We start from the raw sequence: 23299 nt of genomic DNA, 5'->3' as shown, positions 1-23299 counted from the left end.
CCGGTGGTAGGACTGCTACCTTAAGGCTTCTGAACTAGCCTTCTTCAAAATGTAAAAAATAAAATTCAAATTAAAAAATTCAAATTTTAAAAAAAATCAAAATTAAAAAAAAAAAAAAAAAGATCAAAGTAAAATACAGCCACAGCAGAAATGAGATTTTTAAGAATTAAAGAATGCACAAAATTAGTCTGGGGTGCTTAAGGGTCAAAGCTGTATAACTGAGAGGAGACCTGCAAATAACCTTTAAAGGAATGTGGAGAACCTACCAGGCTTCTGACCTAATGTCCAATCCTCACCTTCTCGTGGTGCACCCTGTTAGGTATCTACCTGGATACTGAATGAACGAGGAAGGGTTGCAATTTGGGATTTAGCTGACCAAATTGTATTCTTATTATTGGCTTAAACCACAATATTAAATGATGGTACAACATGACAGAATTTCATGCCGGCTGGGGCGTCATGCGGTTAAACAAGGCCCCCCATTGTTTTTACCAGGGAACCAAGGCGAACAGTGAAGATATTAAGGCATGAGTAAGTTGGTTTTAGAACAGGTGGGAGACTGTACATCATATTTTTACCTTATAAAATATCACTGAACAAAGTAAAGAATTTAGAAGCTCATTGCACCTAAATGTCTATCAATCTGTTAAATGCAAAGCCATTTGACAGATTGATAGTTGGCCAAATAGTGTCCCCTATGTAGTGATTTGGTTGGAGTCACGTGAATAATTGTCTTTGTACGTGTTTTAACTAATGCATGCGTAAACCTCAAGCCGATAGAGTCATTTGCTAGTTGGCTACTGCAAAAACAATACATCTGCATGTAGAAACAATCAAAGTTGCAATTGATCTTTCTGCAAATAAGCACATGTTGCTGAGAATAATTACGGTTCACAAAACCTGGTACTTCCAGTATGATCGTGAAACAAAATGCCAGAGCATGCAGTGGAACCCCCCCCCCCCCCAGAGTTCACTACATAATAAAAAAGCACACGTCAAATTCACAGTTCAAGACCATGCTGGTATGTTTCTTTGATCACAAGGGGATAGTCCACTATGAATTCATTGAACAGGAACAAACAGTCAACCAACAATGCTATTTAGAGGTGCTGAAAAGACTACAAGATTCTGTTCAGAGAAAAAGACCTGAATTGTGACATGACAAGCGGATCATCCATCAAAACAATGCACCAAGCCATAGTGCGCTCATCGTGAGAGAGTTTCTGGCCAAAAATCGATTACTGAATTAGGTCATCCTGCTTATTCATCCAACTTAGCTCCCTGTGATTTCTGGCTATTCCCAAAATTAAAGACTGCACTAAAAAGATGAAGATTTTCTGACATCACTGATATCCAGCATAGTGGGATAAAGGAACCCAAAAGTATTCTGGAAAAAGAGTTCCAGGCCTGTTTCCAAAAATGGGAACACTCTAAACCAGTGTATAAATGCACAATGGGACTACTTCGAAGATGACAGTAACTAGTAATGTATAGTTCCAAATGTAGGTTTTTTATAGGTGCATTCTGGGAATTAAATTGTCACATCTTGTATATCGATATTCATATTTTGATATAACCAAAATATACTAATATATATGCAAAAGCAGAAGCATTGCATAAAACAACCAAAAAAGTTGGTCTTAAAATAAATATGAATAAATCAAAAGTTCTAAAATTGAACAGCAAATTATCATTATTGGTGTTGTTGTACAGGCACCTCCAAGGAGTCCAAAGACTCATCATGGGAGATTCAAACTATCCAAAGAATATCTATTGTCTATCCTTGAACCCATTAACAGACAAAGCGTTCTTAACTGACTCTGAAAACCCACTCCTCTCATTTACAATTCTCCAAGCAAAAATCTAGTCCTCACACCCCCTACTAACTACACTTTTATTCAACTTCCAGGGATAACTCCTTGTTCTGGCCCCTCCAGCCAAGTGCTGAAACATTACCCTGCATCAATCCTATAAAACCCTTTAAGCAACTTAAATGTTTCTATCATATTCCCGCTTTATCTCCTGTCAACCAACTTTTGCATCCACAGACCACTCATCATCTTGTTCACTTGTGTCTGGATCCTCTTCATCAGTTTCTCATCCCCAAGAAACACAGGTAACTAGACCTGCACAATGCAATCAAGGCCTTATAAAGAGAAATAACAACCTCCTTATCCCTACTTATTAGTGTGCTCTTCATTAGCCATGTAATCTTATGAACTACTGTGGTAACCTTAGCAATATTCCTTTAAACTTCAGCTTCCTGTCTACTACAATCACAAACATGTTGGTCCCAAGGGGGCAGAAAGAGGGGCAATGCATAAAGGAGGCTCAAGACTGATGTAGCAAATTATTGACCAATCTGCACATCAGGAGTTGTCAAGATACTGGAGAAGTTAGTCAGGATCAAAATACAGGAATAGGTAGATGGAAATGGGATACTTTTTGGGGGAGAGGGGGGGCCCAACATGGCTTTGTGAAGGGTAGATCATGCCTCAGTAATTTGCTCATGTTTTATAATACAGTGACAGCCGAGTTGAATAAAGGTAATGGGTTTTACAGTGATACTGCTGAACTTGGCAAAAGCCTTTGACAGGATACCACATGGGGATAGATATAGGGTTGATGAGGTCGATAAGAGGGTAGTTGATGGGGAGATATCAGAGTAGTTCATTCAGGAGTAGAGTCTAGAAGAAAGCTTGTGACATGCCATGGGGCTCTGTTCTTGGTCTGCTGTTTAATGATATAGGAAAGGATCTGAGAGGAACTGTTATTTGTTGATGATGCAAAATTAGGTAGAGCAATGGTTAATACAGATTGTCAAAATTTTGTAGGATGATTTGGATAGATTGGCAGACTGGGAAAAGGAGTCTGATGTCAGTTTAATGTGGCAAAGTGCAAGGTTATGCATTTTGAGGTGAAAGGATTACCAGCTGTATATGACATTAGTGGAACTGTACTCCAGAAAATTGACAAAGCCAGAGATTTGGGAGTGTTAGTAGATAGGTAGTTCAAGTTTAGAGGCATACAGTAAAAGTGGCTAAAGCAGCTCATCAAATTATTGGTTACTGAAGAATACGTTGATGAGCAGAGACAAGCAGGTTATTATTCCTCTTTATTGAGCTTTGATAAGATCCCATCTTGACTTTTGTGTGCAGATTTGGTCACTTGGGTTTCTTGGTGATGAAGAAGATGAGTAACCAAGATCGTAGCAGGTCTATGGAATGGATCTTATGAGAACAGGTTGAAGATTTGTGGGTTACAGAAACAGGCTGACAGGTGGAAAAGGAGTGATATGATTGATACAGAAATTATTGAAGGTTTTTGCAAGATTAATACAGGGGAAATGTTTCAGAACAGGTCTGGTGGTTGGAGAACTAGGGACTATCCTTGGAATCTGAGCAAGAGTGTAGTTAGCAAGGGTGTAATAACTAGGTTTTTTTGCTTGGAGAGTGGTGATTGAGCAGAATAGGTTTCCAGAGTTTGTTGTAGGTGCCATGACTGTGAATAAGTTCAAAGCAAAATATGATAGATACTGCACAAAATGTTGGATAGTGTTTGGCATGATGTTTACAGCCTTCCTCAATGAGTCTAAGGACTCAAAGTAGCCTGTAATAATAGTAATAAATCCCTAACTTCATCTATTTCCTACGGCACAGTTCCATCAATGTGGTACATTAACTATTATTCTACCCAATTTTGCATCATCAGCAAAACAACTGAACATTATCTTTCAGATTTATTTCCTATATCATTTATGTATGAATTAAACAGCATGTCCAAACAGCACAACACTAGTCACCTGCTTTCTCCTAGATTCTGCTCCTCTTCACTACTTTTGGGTTTCTTGACATCAGCCACCTTCTTATCCACAAAACTAGTGTCATATCCATTCCAATTTTAAAGTTTCATGTGGCATTCTGTCAAATGCCTTTGCAAAATCACATGTAGCTATTTCCTTTATCCAAATCAGCTGTCAATATTATAAAAAGTTAATAAATTACTAAGACATGATCAACCCCCCTTGCAAAGCCATGTTGCCTCTCATAATGTATCATATTCTTATCCATCCATTCTTGATTTCTCTTTTCATCAACTTTTCCAGTACTTTTACCATCACCCCTGAAATACTGATTGTTCTAATTTGCTACTCTAGTCTCAGAACCTCCTTTATGCAAAGGAATTATTCTGCTCTCTTTCCACTCCATTGGAACTCTACCAGAGCTGAGACTTAAATAGCCTAGTCAGAGGCATTGCCAGTTCCCTTGCATTCTTGCAAAACACAAGCTGATATCCCATATAATCCCATGGCTGTATTTATATCAATATTCTGCAATATCCAATTCATCCAACTCTGTTCCCACATTAGTCCCTCTCGCATATTTTGCAGCAGTTTATTTAGTGTTTGACTAAGAAGAATATATGCATATGCTGCTGCCACCACACACACAAGAAGTGCATACTAGACAAATAAAATATATGAGATGTATAAAAGGATATAATAGTGTGAGGTGCCACTATAGTCATATGTACATATAAAAATATACAAGTATTGTATGTCCACATTTCAGAGAACCAAGCTTGGCAATGTGCCAAGAAGAGTCAATTCATGCTGAAGGGGAGAAAGAAATAAAGAATGTATGAATTGGTCACCAACACGTAAAATCATGTGCTTTATATGTAAATTTTCCAACTGTTGTACAAGCAAAATAGTTACCACTTTAAGAACTAGAATTTTCATAAAAGAAAAGCTAATTTTCCGATGTATAATAATAACCACTCATCCCACGAAACGCATTGATTACCCTATTATTGGAATGGATTCTCCTTCTTCTGACATGTGCAGAAGTGTCGAAGGGTCTTGCATCTATAGGCGTAGAGTAAGCATAAAATTAAAATTAAATGTCTAAGTTTGACAGCCAATCAACAACATCTATAGCAACTGTTATAAAGTCAGTTACAGGTCCTATAGACTCTGTGAGGACAGTCAAATGTGATATGCTGTATAGTTTGGTTATCCTCGCCACAGTCACACGATGAGTTTTGATCTTATCTCCCAAGTAAACAAGGAAGCTTTGCACCTACCATGATTGGTGTGGACCCTATTTAGGGAGGACCATATTTTTTGAAGTAGGTCAAACCCAGCAGCAGCAAGGACCGCCCCTGAATCACAGCAGTAACCTCACCTGGATGATATACCATTGCAAAGTAGTAACTCAACTCTTTTATCTCCTTCTGTCACCTCATCAGCAATCATTAAGGTTATCCTTCCATAGCCATTCTTCCTTTTACTTGCCATGTAACAAACTCTTTGGGATTTCCTTTGGCCTGCAAGACTAGTTTCTCTTGTAATCTAATTCTGCTTTCTGTACCATGCTGGTCATCTTTTTTGCCTGACCCTTATTCTGTTCATGAACTTGCTAGTCATCTTTCTCCTTATATATCCTCCACAATATGTTCTTTTTTTGCAGTCCTACCATATTAACCCTCCTGACCTTGGGTATACCATCTGATACTGATTCCCCCAGATGCCCCTAAACTATCTCCCATGCCCTACTAACATCCTTCCCTTGCAGGTTTTTATTTTGGCAAAGTTTCAAGATTTCTCCTAAGCTTGTCATATTCACCTGTCTTTTAGTTATATACATACTCCTTCTTGACAGAATATTCCTCATGTTTTAATCATTTTTGTGTGTGTTTTACTGTGAGAAAGAAATTAAAATTAATCATAATGTAAAAAAAAGAAGTTGCAAATTTTACATACTTCAGAGCTTATATTTGATACTGAAGGTAGAAACTGACAAGGATAGATGGAAAGATTGACAAAAGCAACTACTGCTTTCAATAACATATGGAAATCATCCAAATATTATAATAAAACCAAAATAAATATTTTCAATGGCAATGTTAAGGTCATGTTACTATACAGATCAAATGTGTAAACTGACCGAAAAACAGGAAGCTCCAATTAGTTTTCAAACAGTGTTTGTGCAAAATGTTAAAAATATTTTGGGTCCCAACATATAAAATATTATTAATAATAATATAAAACAGACTCAGCAGAAAAGTATCACCACTGAAATAAAAAATTGCAGACACAAATGGATTGGACATATACTGAGATGGACAGGAGAGGGATTACAAGGATAGCTTTGACATGCTCTCCAAGAGGAAAAGGCCAAAACTAACTTGACAGAGAATGACATAAAAGGAAAGAAGAATGGAAAGTCAGAGAGTAGCAGAATTAGTTGCACAAGCAGAGGTAACAGGAGGAAAAGATTTCAGCCTTATGTGCAAAGAAAAACAAAAAAAAGATAAGTAGGTGTAAAGTTATACACTTTGGCATGATGAGATTTCCAACGGCATATTATATTGGTGGGATTATGCTTGGAGCAACAGATAAGGCTAGGGATCTTGGAGTCATAGTGGATAGGACGTTGAAGGTCACATGGCATAGATTGCAAATACAATTCAGAAGACACTGTAATGCCAAAATGAACATTGAAGGTCATTTTTTATAAGGCCTTGATATGACTGCACCTGGACTGCTATGTGCAGCTTTTGAGGTTTCAAGAGGGGATGAAGAGGATGTGGAGAGGATGCAAAGAATAATTACCAAGATAATATGATTGTGAAATGTGGATTATGAGGACAAATTGAGAGTATGTGGAATGCAGAATATTACCTAACCTAACGTTCGTACATTGCAGCTACCAGCAGAGTTCTGACCTAACCCAATATACTACCATATATTAGCAATGAAATGGAATGTAGAATTAGGCCTTAAAAATATCTTCATTAGTGAGAGCCCATCAGAAATTAGGCAGTCTTCCATAATGCACTGAAGTAATTATTAGGCAAAAAGGTAAGATATGTATTATTAATTTCTATCATTAAACACACTTTGTTTATATCTGTATAATATCACATGACTTTTGACCAGATAATAAATATTTGTGTATCATACACATTTATTAAAAAACAGCAATATGGACTGTGGACTGATAATTAGACCTAACATGAAATAATATGTAATTTCATGTTTGAAATGAAACATTTTTTAAATAACGATGTGCTTAATCGAAGCATGATGTCTGTAATAATTTCAACAATCTTTGGTTTGTTGAATTTGTGGATGCTGTATACTGATGTTCTTTCTTTTTTTTTCTTTCTTTTGTTTGTTCTTTGTCATGGAAAATATTTTCACATTATCATTTTGCATATGGCAGTGTAGCAGATAGTGTTAATTTGCCATGTGGTCAATAATTGAACATGCATGGTGGCAGTGGGGGAGTAGCTGGAATCCGGAAGTCAATGATATGGCAAGAATTTGGTCTAGAGCAGTGCTTCCCAAACTTATGGATGTAAAGGCCCCCTTGGAAAAATTAAAATATTTCACGGCCACCATTTAAAAAAAAATTTGTAATACAGACATAAATTATTCTATTTATTGTATTTATATTCAATACAAAACATACACAGCGAATATCGTAAAAATCAAATGAAATATTACATTTTTATCATCTTACAGACACATTTGACATGGCACACTTAGTCTTAAAACATTTAAATTTGTTTTCATTATTTCACGGCCCCCTCTCAGCAAAAACTCGGCCCACAGTTTGGGAAGCACTGGTCTAGAGGATTGGTTTTTGAAGATCCATGTCTTTATGAGCTGGATGCTCCTAAAATGAATTTGTAAGCAAAAGTAAAGTCCTGTGGCTGATGGACTGAATGAATGGGGTGCCAGAGAGAAGAGGAGCAAGTCTGTGGAGAAAACAGAGATGCTCAGCCAGCATACTGTTTGAATGGTCAAAGAGTCTGAACATTCAAATAAGATGTTCAACTGTCATTCTGTTTTAACATTTGAAAGGCTGCTGAAGTTCTCCACTAAACATCAACATTATCACTAATGTTGATGTTTAGTGGAGAAAGTATATATATCTAAAGAAAATAATTTATCTAATATTTTTCTTTGGTCACTAAGCATCTTCATGGGCACAAAGAAATATACTAAGCACATGAATGCAGACACTCCAACAAGAAGGCTAACACAGACTGAGTGTGAAACAATGGATTCAACAGTCCTAACTGACATCCTCTATGGGTGTAATGATGGAATCGTGCTGAAGATCTCCCAGATTTTTTGTAAAGTAAGACAGCTGAATTTGTTGAGATTTGGAGATGCTGTAGTAGATTCTAAAAATATTCTCTCTGATTTATATCTGCTTCTATAAAAAAAGGAAGATTTCACTTCACTGGATCTGGTGATACAAATTCATGGCATGATCTGCCACTCCAGAACATATGTAATGTGGATAATGGATAGTTTCTGTTTTTTCCATATGGATATTGGCTGTTCTTCCTATCTGTACAAAGTAAGAGAGTTCGTGGGAGAGGGATGCTGTAGACTACAGGAGATGGAGAGGATCTTTTGGTAAAGAAATTTGGGCAGTTAAAATGTTTTTTATATGGCTTGAAGAAGGGCTGTATGTTAGAACCTTTTCAGAACATACAACATTTTTTCTGAAGTGTCCTAAATTTAAGAAATAGTAATGCATTTTTTGTGTTATGGATTTCTTGTAGATGATGTGGGTGTGTCTGGGGGGGGGGGGGATTGGGTTTGGTGGGTGGGTAGAGAGTTTTAGCGATTATAAAAAAGCAACCATTGACTAAAAAACTGTTTCAGATGTTATTGATTTCACTAGAAAGGCTAATGTGGTCGGAGTAAATGGTTCTAGCTCTATTTGCTAAAGTTGTGATTTACACTACTGCTGGAAGAGTGATGATGTGAGAAATGATGGATCTAACTTCCAGTGAGGATAAGTTTTCTGTAGACAGAAAAGGATAAGAATCTGTTAGATAGTCAGGTAACAAGAGTATCAAGGAAAGGTAGGCAGTTATTGATTTCCTTTTCAATGATGAAATAGATCTTGTAGTGTTGTCTGGCTGTTGGGATGTGCTAAAAACATTTTCAACGAACCCCATCCTGTGACTAAATGGAGAACACATTGTCAATGCATCATCATCATCAAATTCCTGACATGTACCCGCAAGGGGTGTACAGGATATGATAGCACTACATGAAAAATTTACATCATTACTAACTTCCTATCTACAATTTTCCTCCAAATCAGTCTGTTACTTGTCAAGACTCTAACATTATCAGATCTTATATTATATCGTCTAAGGCACTTTGTACCATATCAATCCACCTATACTTGGTCTTCCTCTGGGTCGTTTTCCTGCCAACCTGGCAGAGAACATTTGATTTGCTAATCTTTCATCGCCCAATCTGTTCAAGTGACCATACCACCTGAGATTAGCTCTGCTAACACATTCCTGGATGCTGACAATGTAAAGTTCTTTCCTAATATCCTCGTTTTTAATATGATATTGCCATTGATGCCATCTGTTCATGCCTCTAATCTTTCTCAGGACTCTCATATCTGCAGTCTTAGTCTTTGGTCAAGTGTTTCACTTCTCACCCAGCTCTCAGATCCATAAGTTAAAGCTGATTTGAACACTGTCTTGTATACAGCTAATTTAGTGTTCCGACTAATTTCTCACTTATTCCATATGAATTTATTCAGTTGACTTCCTACCCTACCAGCTTTGTTGATTCTGTTGTCTATTTCCATATTTAATTTACCATCTTCACTAAAAATCGTGCCTAAGTAGCTGAAATGTTTTACTTGTTCCACAGGTTCTCCATTCACAACACAGTTGACATTTTCAATGATTCTGCCTATTTTCATTGTCTTTGTCTTTTTATTGCTGACTTTCATACCATATCTATTACAACAGTTATTCAATTTAGTCAGGGAAACTTGCAGCGGATTTATTTAGAAGTATAACATCGTCCGCATAAAGCATGATATTAACATCTCCAATCATGATATCAAGTTTAATACCGCTTTCTTTCATAATGTGATCCATATAAATAATGAATAACAGAGGGGATAAAGTACATCCTTGTCTCACACCAGATTTAACATTAAACCATCATCCTGTACTTCCTTCAATTCTAACTGCTGACTTACAACTCAAATAAAGACTAAGTATTGCTTGATATAATGCCCCATTGACACCATATAACTGTACCGTATTGAATAGCTTCTCTCTTGGCACCTTGTCGTATGCTTTTCCCAGATCAAGAAAGCTTAAATACAGATCTTTGTTATATTCCCATGCTTTCTCAACTAATTGTCATAAAGTGAAGATCTGAAAAAATTCCTCCACTTCTACCTTAGTAGAACCTTGGAACCATAGGCACAAATAAGTCTCATTGTCCAGTTCCCCATTCTCATATTTGCCCACATCACTCTACTTGAGACTGACTGCCATTCAAGAAGATTAGCCTCGTATTTTGTGTTGAATACTATGGCTACTCCTTCTTTTCCTTGATTGTTATTTCTTGAATATAACATTTTGCATTTATTGCTCAGAAAGATCTCACCAGTTTTTGTCTTTTTTGTTTCAGTCACCCCTATTATGTCGATCTGGTACTTATCTAATTCCTCAGCTAGCTCCATTTCTTTGCCATTCAGGCTTCTTATGTTGATAGTACCGATCTTTAACTCTGGTGATGTTGAGTTGGGGTGTGCTGTCTGATTTGACGCGTCATATAAATCGCGTTATGCGAAACTCAGATCACATAGAAGAAGTAGGGTTATGTTCCGAGATTGTTTTTTTTTAATTATATAAACAACGACATATCCATTTATTTTTATTTAATTCAGGTAATTCATGTAAGTTAAGAAAACATATAAACTATGAAACAAAATACATAGTATAAACTTATAAAAATACAAATTGTATGTAAACTTCATTGTCATAAATGTTTTAGGCAAAATAAAATTAAGTACATTATTTAATCGTCATCAGTGTGTTCAAAACCAACATTTCGTAAATGTTCTTTATTTACGAGTGGCTGGACGACATCATCACTTGAAATCTCTTGGACATCATTTCTATAATTCTCGTTGCATACTTAAGCTAGTTTAGTTATCAAGAAGTCAGTAATAAGACCTTGCTTACCACCATGCTGGAATTTTTTTATTAAGTTCATAATATGGAGCTAAACAAATATCCAATTGTCTCTTGAATTTTTTGGAGCATTTCATTGAGGGATTTAAATACAAAATTAATAACGGAAAAACTCACGTAAAAAGATTATTTAATAGTATAATTTTTGCCTGTGTGTTAATTTTGTATTTATATGACTGCTCACGGAATTCCCTTATTAAAACTCATTGAGGGATTATTATTCGTAAAATAACTTCCTAATTCTCTTGCCGAGTCCAATCCTTCTGCTAATTTCTTTAAACTGAATTCTTTAACGAATTCATCATAATCAGAATCTTCAGCAGAATTTTCCCCGCCTTTTGGTTCGACATCATCTATTAATTGTACCAGTTCCTCCTCATTTAAATCTATTTCCCTGTCAATTAATTCACTAATTTTGTTTTAACCATATCGCAAAAGCCTGCTAAGTGGCCATTGTTATAAAAAAAATTTTACATAAAAAAGCATTACACATTGTATGTAACTCACCAGAAAATAAAGTGCTCACCTTGAGATTAACACACTTATGATTTTTAATGTGTTTCCTGGCAGAAAACGAAGAGAGTTTCAACAATAAACAATTTATACGGTAAACAATTGACGTACATGCATGCTAAAGGGTATTTCTCCTAATATAAATTCGCTACTTATAACTATATGCACAAATACGGCAGAGGCAAATTTAACAAAGATAAAATTTGATTTTTAAGTGGCGCGGTGAAAAATATATGAAAAGATAAAGGGTTACTACAATTTGTAGATAGTGTTGTATCGAAACCGCGTTGTATAAGTACCACGTTGAACAAGGGTTACTACAATTTGTAGACTGCGTTATATCGAAACTGCGTTGTATAAGTACCACGTTGAACAAGGGTTACTACAATTTGGACTGCATTATATTGAAACCGTGTTGCATAAGTACCGCGTTATACAAGGGTTAGCTGTATTTAGATACAACGCGGTTTTGTTTAGGATCTAATACCATCATGTATTAGTGGTATTAGATCCATTACATCATTGTAATGTAATTACAATGATGTAATGTAATAGTTCCAATTTATCTCATAAAACTTGATGTCTCATTTGCGAAGCATCTTGTGGATCAGCTGAAGAGAGCACACATGATGACAAAGCTAAGGCATCACTCCTATGGTATTCAATATCTCAAACATGTTCTTCAATACGTTATTCAACTGATTTTTCTGTCTGCCCATAGTAAGATGACTGGCAATTGCACCATAGATAATAAACACCTGGATACTGAAGTGGGCTATGTCGCGGTTTTGTGGATAGGAGTAGTGATCTCATCTTGATAAAGGGGACAAATACTACTCTGATTTTAAATTTCTTAAGTATTTTTGGAAATGTTTTAAAAATGTAGTTTTATGGAAATAGAGCTAATATATGGAAGCATGATGAATCCTCTGTTTTCTTCTTCATTAGAAATTTCTCTGGTCTTATAACAGTTGAGTAGTCTAGAGATGATGTGATCATTGTAGCCATTTTGAAGGAAAGTGTTTCTTATTTGTTCAAGTCCTTTGGCTAGTTCATCCTTGTCAGTGATGAGTCAGCAGGTTCTTGCTCCTAGTGTGGAAATACTACCCAATTTTTGAAGTCTATAATGATGGGAAGAGTCACGTAGATATCTGTCAGTATATGTAGGCTTTCGAAATATAGAGACTTTTAATTTACCCGATTCTTAGTTAGTAGAAGATCCAGTAAGGGGACTGAATCATTATATTCTAATTCATAGATGAATTTTATGTTAGGGTGTTGACGATTCAGGTACTCATGAAAAAGCAGAAGTGAAGATAATTCATGGTTCCAGACTAAAAATATATCATCAATGTATCTTTTCCATAATTTTGGTTTATGATGGTATTCTTCTAGGACCTTGTTTCGAACATTTCCATACAAAGATTTGATAAAAGTGGCAAAAGCGGACTGGCCATGGCTAAATCAAAGTTCTGTTTGTACATTGTATTTTTATATTTGAAATATTCAGATGAAATACAGTGTTTGAGAAGTGCAATAAGTTTCTAGAGAAGGTATCTTGTAGCAGTGCAGTAGCTCATCAGTAAGAACATTAGTAAACAGATCAACTACATCAAAGATTGCTAAAATGTCATGTCCATCAAAGATAATAGTGCTGATGCTCAAAACAAAATGCTTGGAGTTTTTAACAAAGGAAGGTGATTGTCCTGTCAGGCCCTTTAGTAGTTTAGCTAGATGTTTTGGCAAGAAAGTATGTCAGAGAATCTATCCCTTCTACTATTGGATGTAGAGGTATGTCTACTTTATGAATTTTGGGCATCCCGTATAAACGTGGAAGAAAAGAACGAAGAGATTAACATAGCTCATTGGTGGGAAACGTCCGGCCCACGAGCCGTTATAAGGCCCGTGAAATCATTTGCTCTAGGCCCTGCCAAGGCAACCACAGGTGGGACTCCAAATTCAATAAATCTAGGAACTTTTTTCATAGCAACATAAATTTATATTAAGTGAATCATAATAATGACGTAAATTTTGAGGGACAAGCAAGGAATGTCCATTACGGGATAGACAGGACACATACGAGTACATGACGGGACAGATACATATGCTTCGATGGTACGAACGTTAGATATGTTCCAAATCCAAGATGAAGGATTAGAACAGCGATCAAAGCAAAATAATTGCGTTGCTGGCGACACACACTGGATAGTTATTAAAACTTAAGTGGTGTGACATCCTACAAATGGCGACTACAAAGAAAAGAAAAATTGATGCAGACATTGATCTTTCCAAGAGAAATGGACAAATGATTATTTTTTTGTTGAAGTCAAAGGCAAACCTGTGTGCCAAGTTTGTCGCAATGCGTTAGCTGTAATAAAAAAACCCAATCTTGAGTGTTGTTACAGCTCAAAACATGCTAAACTCAATGAATTGGGAGGCTAGATGCATCTGGATAAAATCAATGCCCTTCAGCAAAGTTTGAAATTGTAACAAGCTGCTTTCACTAGGCCTCGTTGTGACAGAGACAAAGTTATTCAGATGAGTTATGTAGTGAGCGAGCTAATTGCAAAGAAGCTGATGCCTCGTGTAGAGGGAGAGTTTGTGAAAGAGTGCATGGTGGCTGCTTCGGAGTTGTTAGCACCAGACAAAGTAAAATTGTTTCACAGTGCTAGTTTGTCTCTGAGAACCATCTCAGATCGGATTACTGACTTAGCACAAGATATTGAAAAAACATTGAAGGATTCTGCAGGAGATTTCCAATTTTTCTCCCTGGCTTGTGACGAGACAATGGACATAACAAATACTGTTCAACTGGCCATTTTCGTTCATGGGATAACTGCAGAGTTTGACATGAGAGAGGAACTGCTGTCACTGGAAGTTATGCATGACACTACAAGAGGTGAGGACTTGTTTTATCAATGAAAAAACTTCATCTAACATTTGAAAAGTTACGTGGCCTTACTACAGATGGAACTCCAGCCATGGTTGGTTCACAAAAAGGGTTAATTGCATTTGTCAAGAAAGAACTGAATCGCCTCAGTCTTGATACAAGTGATTTAATTATATGCCACTGCATCATACACCAAGAAAGTCTCTGTGCACAGTCATTGCGGCTCAACAATGTGATGTCAACAGTAGTGTCATGCATAAATTTTGTCAAAAGCAGAGGGTTTAACAGCTGCCAGTTTAAGGAGTTACTGAATGATCTTGAGTCTGAGTACAGTGATCTTGTTTATCACTATGAAGTGTAGTGGCTGAGTCGTGGAAACATGCTCATGAGGTTTTACGAACTGCTGGATGAAGTCAAGCAGTTCATGGAGATGAAGGGAAAACCTGTCAGGGAACTCAATGATAGCAAGTGGCTGTGTGATCTAGCGTTCATTGTGGACATTACCAAGTACCTCTCAGAGCTGAACATCAAGCTGCAGGGTCCCAACCAGCTTCTCAGCTCCCTGCTTTCAAACGTGAAATCATTTGAAGCTAAATTAAGGCTGTGGAAAGTGCAACTCGAAAGGAATGAAACGGTGCATTTCCCCACTCTGGAAAGACAAAAGCCTTCTACGATACTTGAATATGCTGGTAAATGTGCAAAACTAATTGAGGCATTTGATGAAAGATTCAAGGACGTGAAAAGTAAACAAATGGAATTGAACATCTTTGCTACACCGTTCAATGTGGAACCCACTGATGTGGTGATAACCTACAACACAAAATCATTCAGCTGCAAAGTGATGATGAGCTGAAAGCTAGGTACAACAACCTCCCACTGCTTGAGTCCTATAAACGTTACATAAGCGACGATGAATTTCCCACTTTGAGGAGACATATATTGAAATATGCATCCGTGTTTGGAACAACTTACTGCTGCGAGCAGTTCTTTTCAAAACTTACCATCGCAAAGAGTCGAATGCGCTCCAGACTGACCGACGCAAACCTGGAAAAGCAGTTGCGAGTACATCACCATCAATACCAGCTAACATCGCATGCCTCACCAAAGAGAAGCAGTTCCAGCCATCACATTAGAGGTGAGTTAATTAAATGTTTGACCAAATATAGCAGACTAATTTTTAAGTTGATAAATTTGTATGGCCTGTGAATGATGGTATAAATATCCAAATGGCCCTTGGCAGAAAAAAGGTTCCCCACCCCTGATATAGCTGATGACCAGCAATTGCACTATTGCTGATAAACACTTGGATATTGAAGTGGTATATGTCAAGATTTTGTGGATCGGAGCAGTGATCTCATCTTGATAAGGGGGGGGGGGGTAAATGCTACTTTAGTTCTATATTTCTTAAGTATTTTTGCTAGTTTTATGAAAATAGAGCTAATATATGGCAGTGTGATGAACCCTCTGTTTTCTTAGATATATATATATATATATATATATATATATAAATATACAAAATCATTACTTTTCTGCTAGACCTCATATATGTATGTATGTATATGTGTGTGTGTTTTATTTTAACTTCTGAAGATAATCCTTGTAATAGCAAAAAAACTAGTCTCATGTTGATATTAAAACAATTCTGCCTTTAGTCAGAAAAACTGCTTGATTCTCTTTTAACTTTTTATACTCGCATTCATTTCCTACACATATACACTGTTTTAAATTTTAGCTACATGGTGAAAACTAGGATCACCAAATGTGATATATGATTGAAAAACAACAGTATTCATCCCAATTCCAAAAAATCAAATAACAGAGATTGTGAAAATAACAGAACCATCACTTTAATTTCACATGTAAGTAATGTTGAAAGTGGTCCAACAAATGCTGGAGCTGTTGGATCCTACTTCTTGTCAATCTATACTTGGGATCCGACATGATTACTATTACGATGTTCTTAACTAATTGATAAGTTGTAAGTTGATTTCTAACTCAAATATAAAGAAAATTTATATTTAAAGACTGCGCCACTTTATATCTGAATTAGTTCAAGAACTGAAGATAAATCAACTCTCAACTACCCTTCCTTTTAGGTGTTAATATTATATATACTGGCCGAAAATATTTATCTTACTTAATTTGCCCGCTTTGGTTCGAATATTTTATGAATGGTGCAGTAAAAGAGATTCAGGCAAAACACAACTTTAGATTAACAAAAACAAACATTTAATTTTAGAATCACAAATTATACACTTAAGATCAAATCAGTAATTAAGATATCACAAACATTTCAGCTTCTCTGATAAGTTCAATCATACAGACTTAGACAAAGGTAAATTCGTTGTCTCTAATACAGTCTTCTCACAGTTCCTTAAGTTCCAAATACAATAAAATCGCAGTAACACCACTTTACAAGCAAACACTTTTAAATTTACACTTCAGCTAATCTTCACAATAATTACTGTTAACATAAGGAAATTCTAGGATGAAACTCACACACTTCTCTGTATAGGAATATTAATGGTTGGAATAATCTTACCGATAATCTTCTATCTTCATCAACTTATACACAAACACTTTTTATAACCGTAAACACTTTTAACAATAATCGACACTCATTAAAATAAATCTTCAAAGCAATAACTGAATTAATCATCGGTCACTATACACATAAACAAACGTTCTTGCATGAAGTACTACTAATCACCTAATCACTCATGAATTAAGGCAATACACAATAATTCCTTATCTTGAGGTTTTATATGCACAGTTGTTCATTCTTTCGGCATTCAATTAATTCTTTAGACACTACAATTCTAAACACAGCTATCGGTAAGCTTCAATTTTACAGCCTCTACTAACCTCTAGTTACTCGATGCTTATTTCAAGATTCTGTGTGTCCTTGACAGGTTGGCCCTGAAATTAATCTCAACTCAAGTATTGCTAGTCTATTTAGTAGTCACTCAGCTGTCTTCTGTAGCTATAATTGTTATTCTACAACTTATTAGCTAACCGCCTCTCATCTAGTAGACTTTATTTAGCTGCTTGAGTGACTTGCCGACTCGCTATCATCGCACTGTGATTCCCGAATGCTCCGATTCCAACCTAATGCCAATCCTCTCCTTTCTCTCTCTCTTAATAATCTAATCTCCCCTTAATTTCAGCGTTCATCACTTATATATCTGTTTTTCCCGCCTAAATTATTCTCGTGATTTCTTTCTAAAACTCTTTTCAATAAACCTTCTCCTCACGTGGTGTTCCAAAACGTGCTCGCTCACTTACATACGTCTCCATGACAACCAAACAAAATATAATAAAACTGAGGTACTGCATAATGTTAAACTTATACAAATAGGAATAAATAAAGAATATTTACATTTCAATTAATGTGCAGTTAAATTATCAAATACAAATTCTTATAATATTAACATAGTAATAAATAAAATAGCTTAATAATATTTAATACAGTCTTTTCATTATTAATACTATATCTTTGATTAAATAATTAAATATTAGATAAAATTAAAGGTAGTTATATGAATATTAAATTATAAATAAATGATTTACATTAAATAATATTTACAAGTCTAGCCTATGTGATAGAAGATCATGTTGGATTCTGAACCAAATAATAATTACTCTAATCTCTACATAATCAGAATCCAACAGAGCCATTTGTGAATAGAGAAATGCCACAAAAACAGGTGGGCTTTTGGAGAGGTAGACAAACTAGAGACCAAGTAGCAAACATGAGATGTAATATGGAAAGAACAAGAGAATTTCAGAAGGAAGTATTCATCTGTTTTATTGATTTGTATGAACTGTGAATTGTATGAGATCAATGGGAATAAATGCCTGAGCATTTAATTCTCTTCATAAGAGAGCTGTATGACAACCAAGAAGCTTCTGTAAAAACAGTCTTTGGAGAAACAGATAAAAGGTGTGTAGCAGGGCTGTCGCCCTATCTTTTTAATATTTACAGTGAATATATTATGAGAATGGCTAACTTAGACAAAGACCAAGCTGGAATTAAGATTGGTGGCAGAAAAATAAATAATTTAAGATATGTAGATGAATCCTCATAGCAGAAACTAAGGAAGATCTGAAGCATTAAATTAAAGATGCCAATAAATTACATTCTTGATTTCATCCTTTACTCAAGTGTAAGCAAACAAAGTTTGCTTACACTTGAATAAAGTAACTTCATGACTGGGCTACTTGTATATAGAGGCTAATGACTCACATCAATTGTCTCAGTATCCCATAATGCAACACATATCCTTACAGACATGTATAATGCAATGCATTATGAGAAGGGCCACTACTCAGATCGATTTTGACCTTCACTGAGGTGTCATTGGTGGGAGCCAGACCCAGAAGTGATACCAAGGTTAAAGTAATGCAGGTCATATTTCCATATATAAGTAATCAAAAGGTGTCACACTTATTATTAAAATACTCTGGATTAGAGATGATATTTAAAGTTTTTCCACTTGGTTTATATTATATTAAAGATGCCAAGAAATTATATTCTTGGTTTCATCCTTTATCCAAGCGTAAGCAAACAAAGTTTGCGCTTATCTTTTGAGGAAAGAAATGTTCCTAATACACTGAGTGAGAGGTCCAGATGGCATGAATGCACATAAATCAGAAAATTAATTCAAAAAAATATAGGTAAAAAAAAGAGAGATAACACATTACATAATTTCTGCACAGCTATCCCAACACAGCATATGAAATTATAGCTTACACATTACAGATATAGCAAAAACATTCATGTTTAATGAGATAAAATTATGGAACCAGTTGGTTGAGGGAAGATGAGTAGATATTGTTGATGAAGCAGACAGTTTTATTTTCAGCAATGAAGATGAATATAAACTTTGAAATTATAAGAAAGGAAAAATGCTGAAAATTAACTGTGGTTAAAATTTACATACACTGTGTACAATAGATGTACAATTTTGGGGAGATTTAAAAAAAAAAAAAAAATGGAGGGGGTGTGATTTTTTTCCCCCTCTCTCTACAGGAGCTTCATTATTTTAATTCACAGTTATTGGTCTGCTGACCAGGCAGTAACATACTTGCTCTCTAACCAACAGGATGAGGGTTTAAATCCCTCAGCCTGTTGGTTAGAAAACAATTAAATATCCAAGTCGTGGATGTTTGTAAATGTTCTTAAGTGGTATATACAGGGTGTTCGGGATAAATTTGACAGTTTCGTAAGGAAAAAGAAAATCTTCTTTGTATCTATTAAATTTAATGAATTGACAAAAAAACATTACAGGCAGAGTTAATTACAATACTATCAACAAGATTTACTCAAAATAACCACCATTAGCATCGATCACAGCTTCAATTCTGCTTCGGAACCTCGAACAAGCTGATGCTACAGTCTCCCTGGGAAGGGCCGCAAAAACTGTTTTAATTTTATCCATTAACTGGGCTTTTGTATTACTGGAAGTGCGATTGGTGTCTTTTTCAACTGCGCCCCATACAAAATAATCCATGGGGTTAAGGTCTGGGGAGTTTGGAGGCCAAACATTTGGACTGGTGAAGTCGTAGAAATTTTCAGACAACCATTTTTGACTTTTCCCAGAGGTGTGGCAAGGGGCCGAATCCTGCTGCCATACATACGGCCTACCATTGGCTACCCTTGTTATCCAGGGCTTGACTACAGTTAGCAACTCCACGAACAAAGCCCGAATTCCAATGCCAGGGTTCTTCAACACCTGTTCCTGCAGATTTGCGAGGAATTCTGCTGTACGAACGCAATCAGATCGTCTGCTAGGGATCTTTCTTCTTGCTACATCCTCGTAGTCACCATTGCAAGTCTCTAGTTCATGCCTGATTGTTTTTACTGTATTCAGGGAGCATTGGGCAGCAGTCGTAATATCCTTATTTTGATGGCAGGCACGAATCATCATGATACAAGTTATTCTCTTCCATGATTCAGGTGGGTTCCAGCTATCCATCCTTTCTGACATCTTGTATATGAATGAAGAAGGGTCCAAACTTTTAAATGAAGAGAAGTGTGTGTTAATACATGTAACTTACGGAAAAATATAATTAATTATAAATATGTCAAATTTATCCCGAACACCCTGTATATTCCATCATCCAGTGTTAGACTACGAGGCCACCCCACTTACTGGATGCCTGAAATGGCTTTAAAAGGCTAGAAAATATTTGGCATCTAGAAAAAGGTTTCTAAATTATATAACCCTTAACACACCAACAGTAATAATACTGATGACTTTTCATCTTCATGTATAAAAAAAAATCTACAAATTTTACACTTCATGTAACCAATTCAGATACTGCTCATCTAGATCTCATTTCTCTGTCTCTCTCTTATGTGCACAGACATAATTTTTCATATCACTCTTATTCTTCTCTTTTACCATCTCCAACAATTATGAAAGGTTAATATCAAGAAATCATTTGTGTTAATCTTAAAGAAACAACATTCTGATATGACTCACCTGATACTTTTCCACTGTCATGGATGACAAAGATAATGGAGTCCATTTAACAACTACTTCTCTCTCTGTGATATTTAAAATAGTTAAATGAGGTCCTCCAATTGAAAATGCAACTATAATGGCACATGAACATGACAAAATAAATAAATGAATAATTATTAATCTCCAATTAATCTGATTAAAAGAAATATTAATCTGATTTAAATAATGTTTTCATTCCTGTTTGTCAAATATTCTGAATATCAGCGATGAATAAAGAAAATAAAGAAAAACAAATATTCACTACATAAAAAACAAAAGCTGACACACTAAAATAATTTAGGAATTAAACTGAACAGGCCTCCTCCACCACCTCCTAAATGTTCTAAGATAATGGAATGTATTTTTTGCAGTGACTGAAAAAATAAAAACAGATATCTTATTTCTTATAATATTATAAGATATAATATCTTTTTTCTCAGGGAGAGTATAAAACAATAATTGATAATACAGTAAACTGGCAATGTCAATAGATGTACTAAGTAACTGTCCAGTAACAAGACAGCATGTCACATACTGAAATCTACTGCTTTCAATTGTGTTTTTATATCTATCAACAGCAGTTTCATCAAAACGGTTTCAAAATTTGTATATGTTTAGCGCCTCCGTAGTGCAATTGGAAGAACAACGGTATATTGTGCCCTTCGATTGGAAAAGGCCCGAGTTCGATTCCCGTTGTGACAAGAGAAATCTTTATATATGGACTTTTTCAATTGAAGGTGAGTTAGCCGATCTCATACAGAGGTGGCAGGGTTTGTTATCTCAGAAACTCGAGTTTTTCATCCCACATACAGACAAATCAGCCCTTCAGAACACATGCAATTTACAGACAAAAAATACTTGTGTTGGTGGTGGTGGGTTTTAAAGTGAATAAATGCAGTAGATGACGCTGATGTAGTTGATTGATAGTAGAGGTAACATGACAAAATAAATAAATGAATAATTATTAATCTCCAATTAATCTGATTAAAAGAAATATTAATCTGATTTAAATAATGTTTTCATTCCTGTTTGTCAAATATTCTGAATATCAGCGATGAATAAAGAAAATAAAGAAAAACAAATATTCACTACATAAAACAAAAGCTGACACACTAAAATAATTTAGGAATTAAACTGAACAGGCCTCCTCCACCACCTCCTAAATGTTCTAAGATAATGGAATGTATTTTTTGCAGTGACTGAAAAAATAAAAACAGATATCTTATTTCTTATAATATTATAAGATATAATATCTTTTTTCTCAGGGAGAGCATAAAACAATAATTGATAATACAGTAAACTGGCAATGTCAATAGATGTACTAAGTAACTGTCCAGTAACAAGACAGCATGTCACATACTTAAATCTACTGCTTTCAATTGTGTTTTTATATCTATCAACAGCAGTTTCATCAAAACGGTTTCAAAATTTGTATATGTTTAGCGCCTCCGTAGTGCAATTGGAAGAACAACGGTATATTGTGCCCTTCGATTGGAAAAGGCCCGAGTTCGATTCCCGTTGTGACAAGAGAAATCTTTATATATGGACTTTTTCAATTGAAGGTGAGTTAGCCGATCTCATACAGAGGTGGCAGGGTTTGTTATCTCAGAAACTCGAGTTTTTCATCCCACATACAGACAAATCAGCCCTTCAGAACACATGCAATTTACAGACAAAAAATACTTGTGTTGGTGGTGGTGGGTTTTAAAGTGAATAAATGCAGTAGATGACGCTGATGTAGTTGATTGATAGTAGAGGTTCGGTAGCAGTGGAGACGGAGAGCTGTACAGTGGGTGTCCTCCCGTGATGAGTCTTCGGACTTCTTGGAGGTGTCACGAATAATAACAAGAATGTGTGTATCCCCTCCCCCATTATAACTGCTATATAAAATGTCACATCAAAATGTCTTCATAAGTGTGACAACAATGCCAATTTTTTTCTATAGAATTTATAATAATAATAAGTATTATTATTATTTCACGATGCTACCTAACAGACTATTTTTAGAATCTTGGATAGAATCTGAATTGCTCTGTATCACCAGTCAAATTGTTGTTTAAATGATATTTGTTTTGACCGTGTATCAATTATGTGAATAAAGTAATAATAATAAATATAATAAATAAATAAATAAAATATATAATAATAATAAATAAAAAATAATAAAAAATATGATCAGAATGATGAGACTGTAGAATATCTAATCAGTGCCTGCAGCAAGATAGCTGAAACTGATTATAAATACCGCCATGATCACATGGCCAAAATAATTCATTGGCATGTATGCAAAAAATATGGCTTTCCTACTTCTGATAACTGGTAGCAGTATAAAATAGAG

The 23299-nt window shown here is 35.5% G+C and overlaps 1 protein-coding gene across 1 annotated transcript in view; it reads right to left on the bottom strand.

Moving 5' to 3' along the window:
• The window catches only part of Wsck (tyrosine-protein kinase Wsck), a 475983-nt gene that overhangs the window by 425301 nt on the left and 27383 nt on the right, over nt 1-23299 (bottom strand). Inside the window, exon 3 of the mRNA XM_090414787.1 lies at nt 20941-21053. Within this exon, the coding sequence (XP_090270913.1) occupies nt 20941-21053 (113 nt within the window). The remainder of the gene's footprint in view (nt 1-20940; nt 21054-23299) is intronic.

This window comes from Typopeltis vanoorti, chromosome 25 (genome assembly GCF_054136105.1).
Source record: "Typopeltis vanoorti isolate ZY-2024b chromosome 25, IOZ_Tvanoo_1.0, whole genome shotgun sequence".
Taxonomy (NCBI): domain Eukaryota; kingdom Metazoa; phylum Arthropoda; class Arachnida; order Uropygi; family Thelyphonidae; genus Typopeltis; species Typopeltis vanoorti.
The sequence above is the reverse complement of the archived record's forward strand: the minus strand, read 5'-3'. Positions and strand labels throughout refer to the sequence as shown.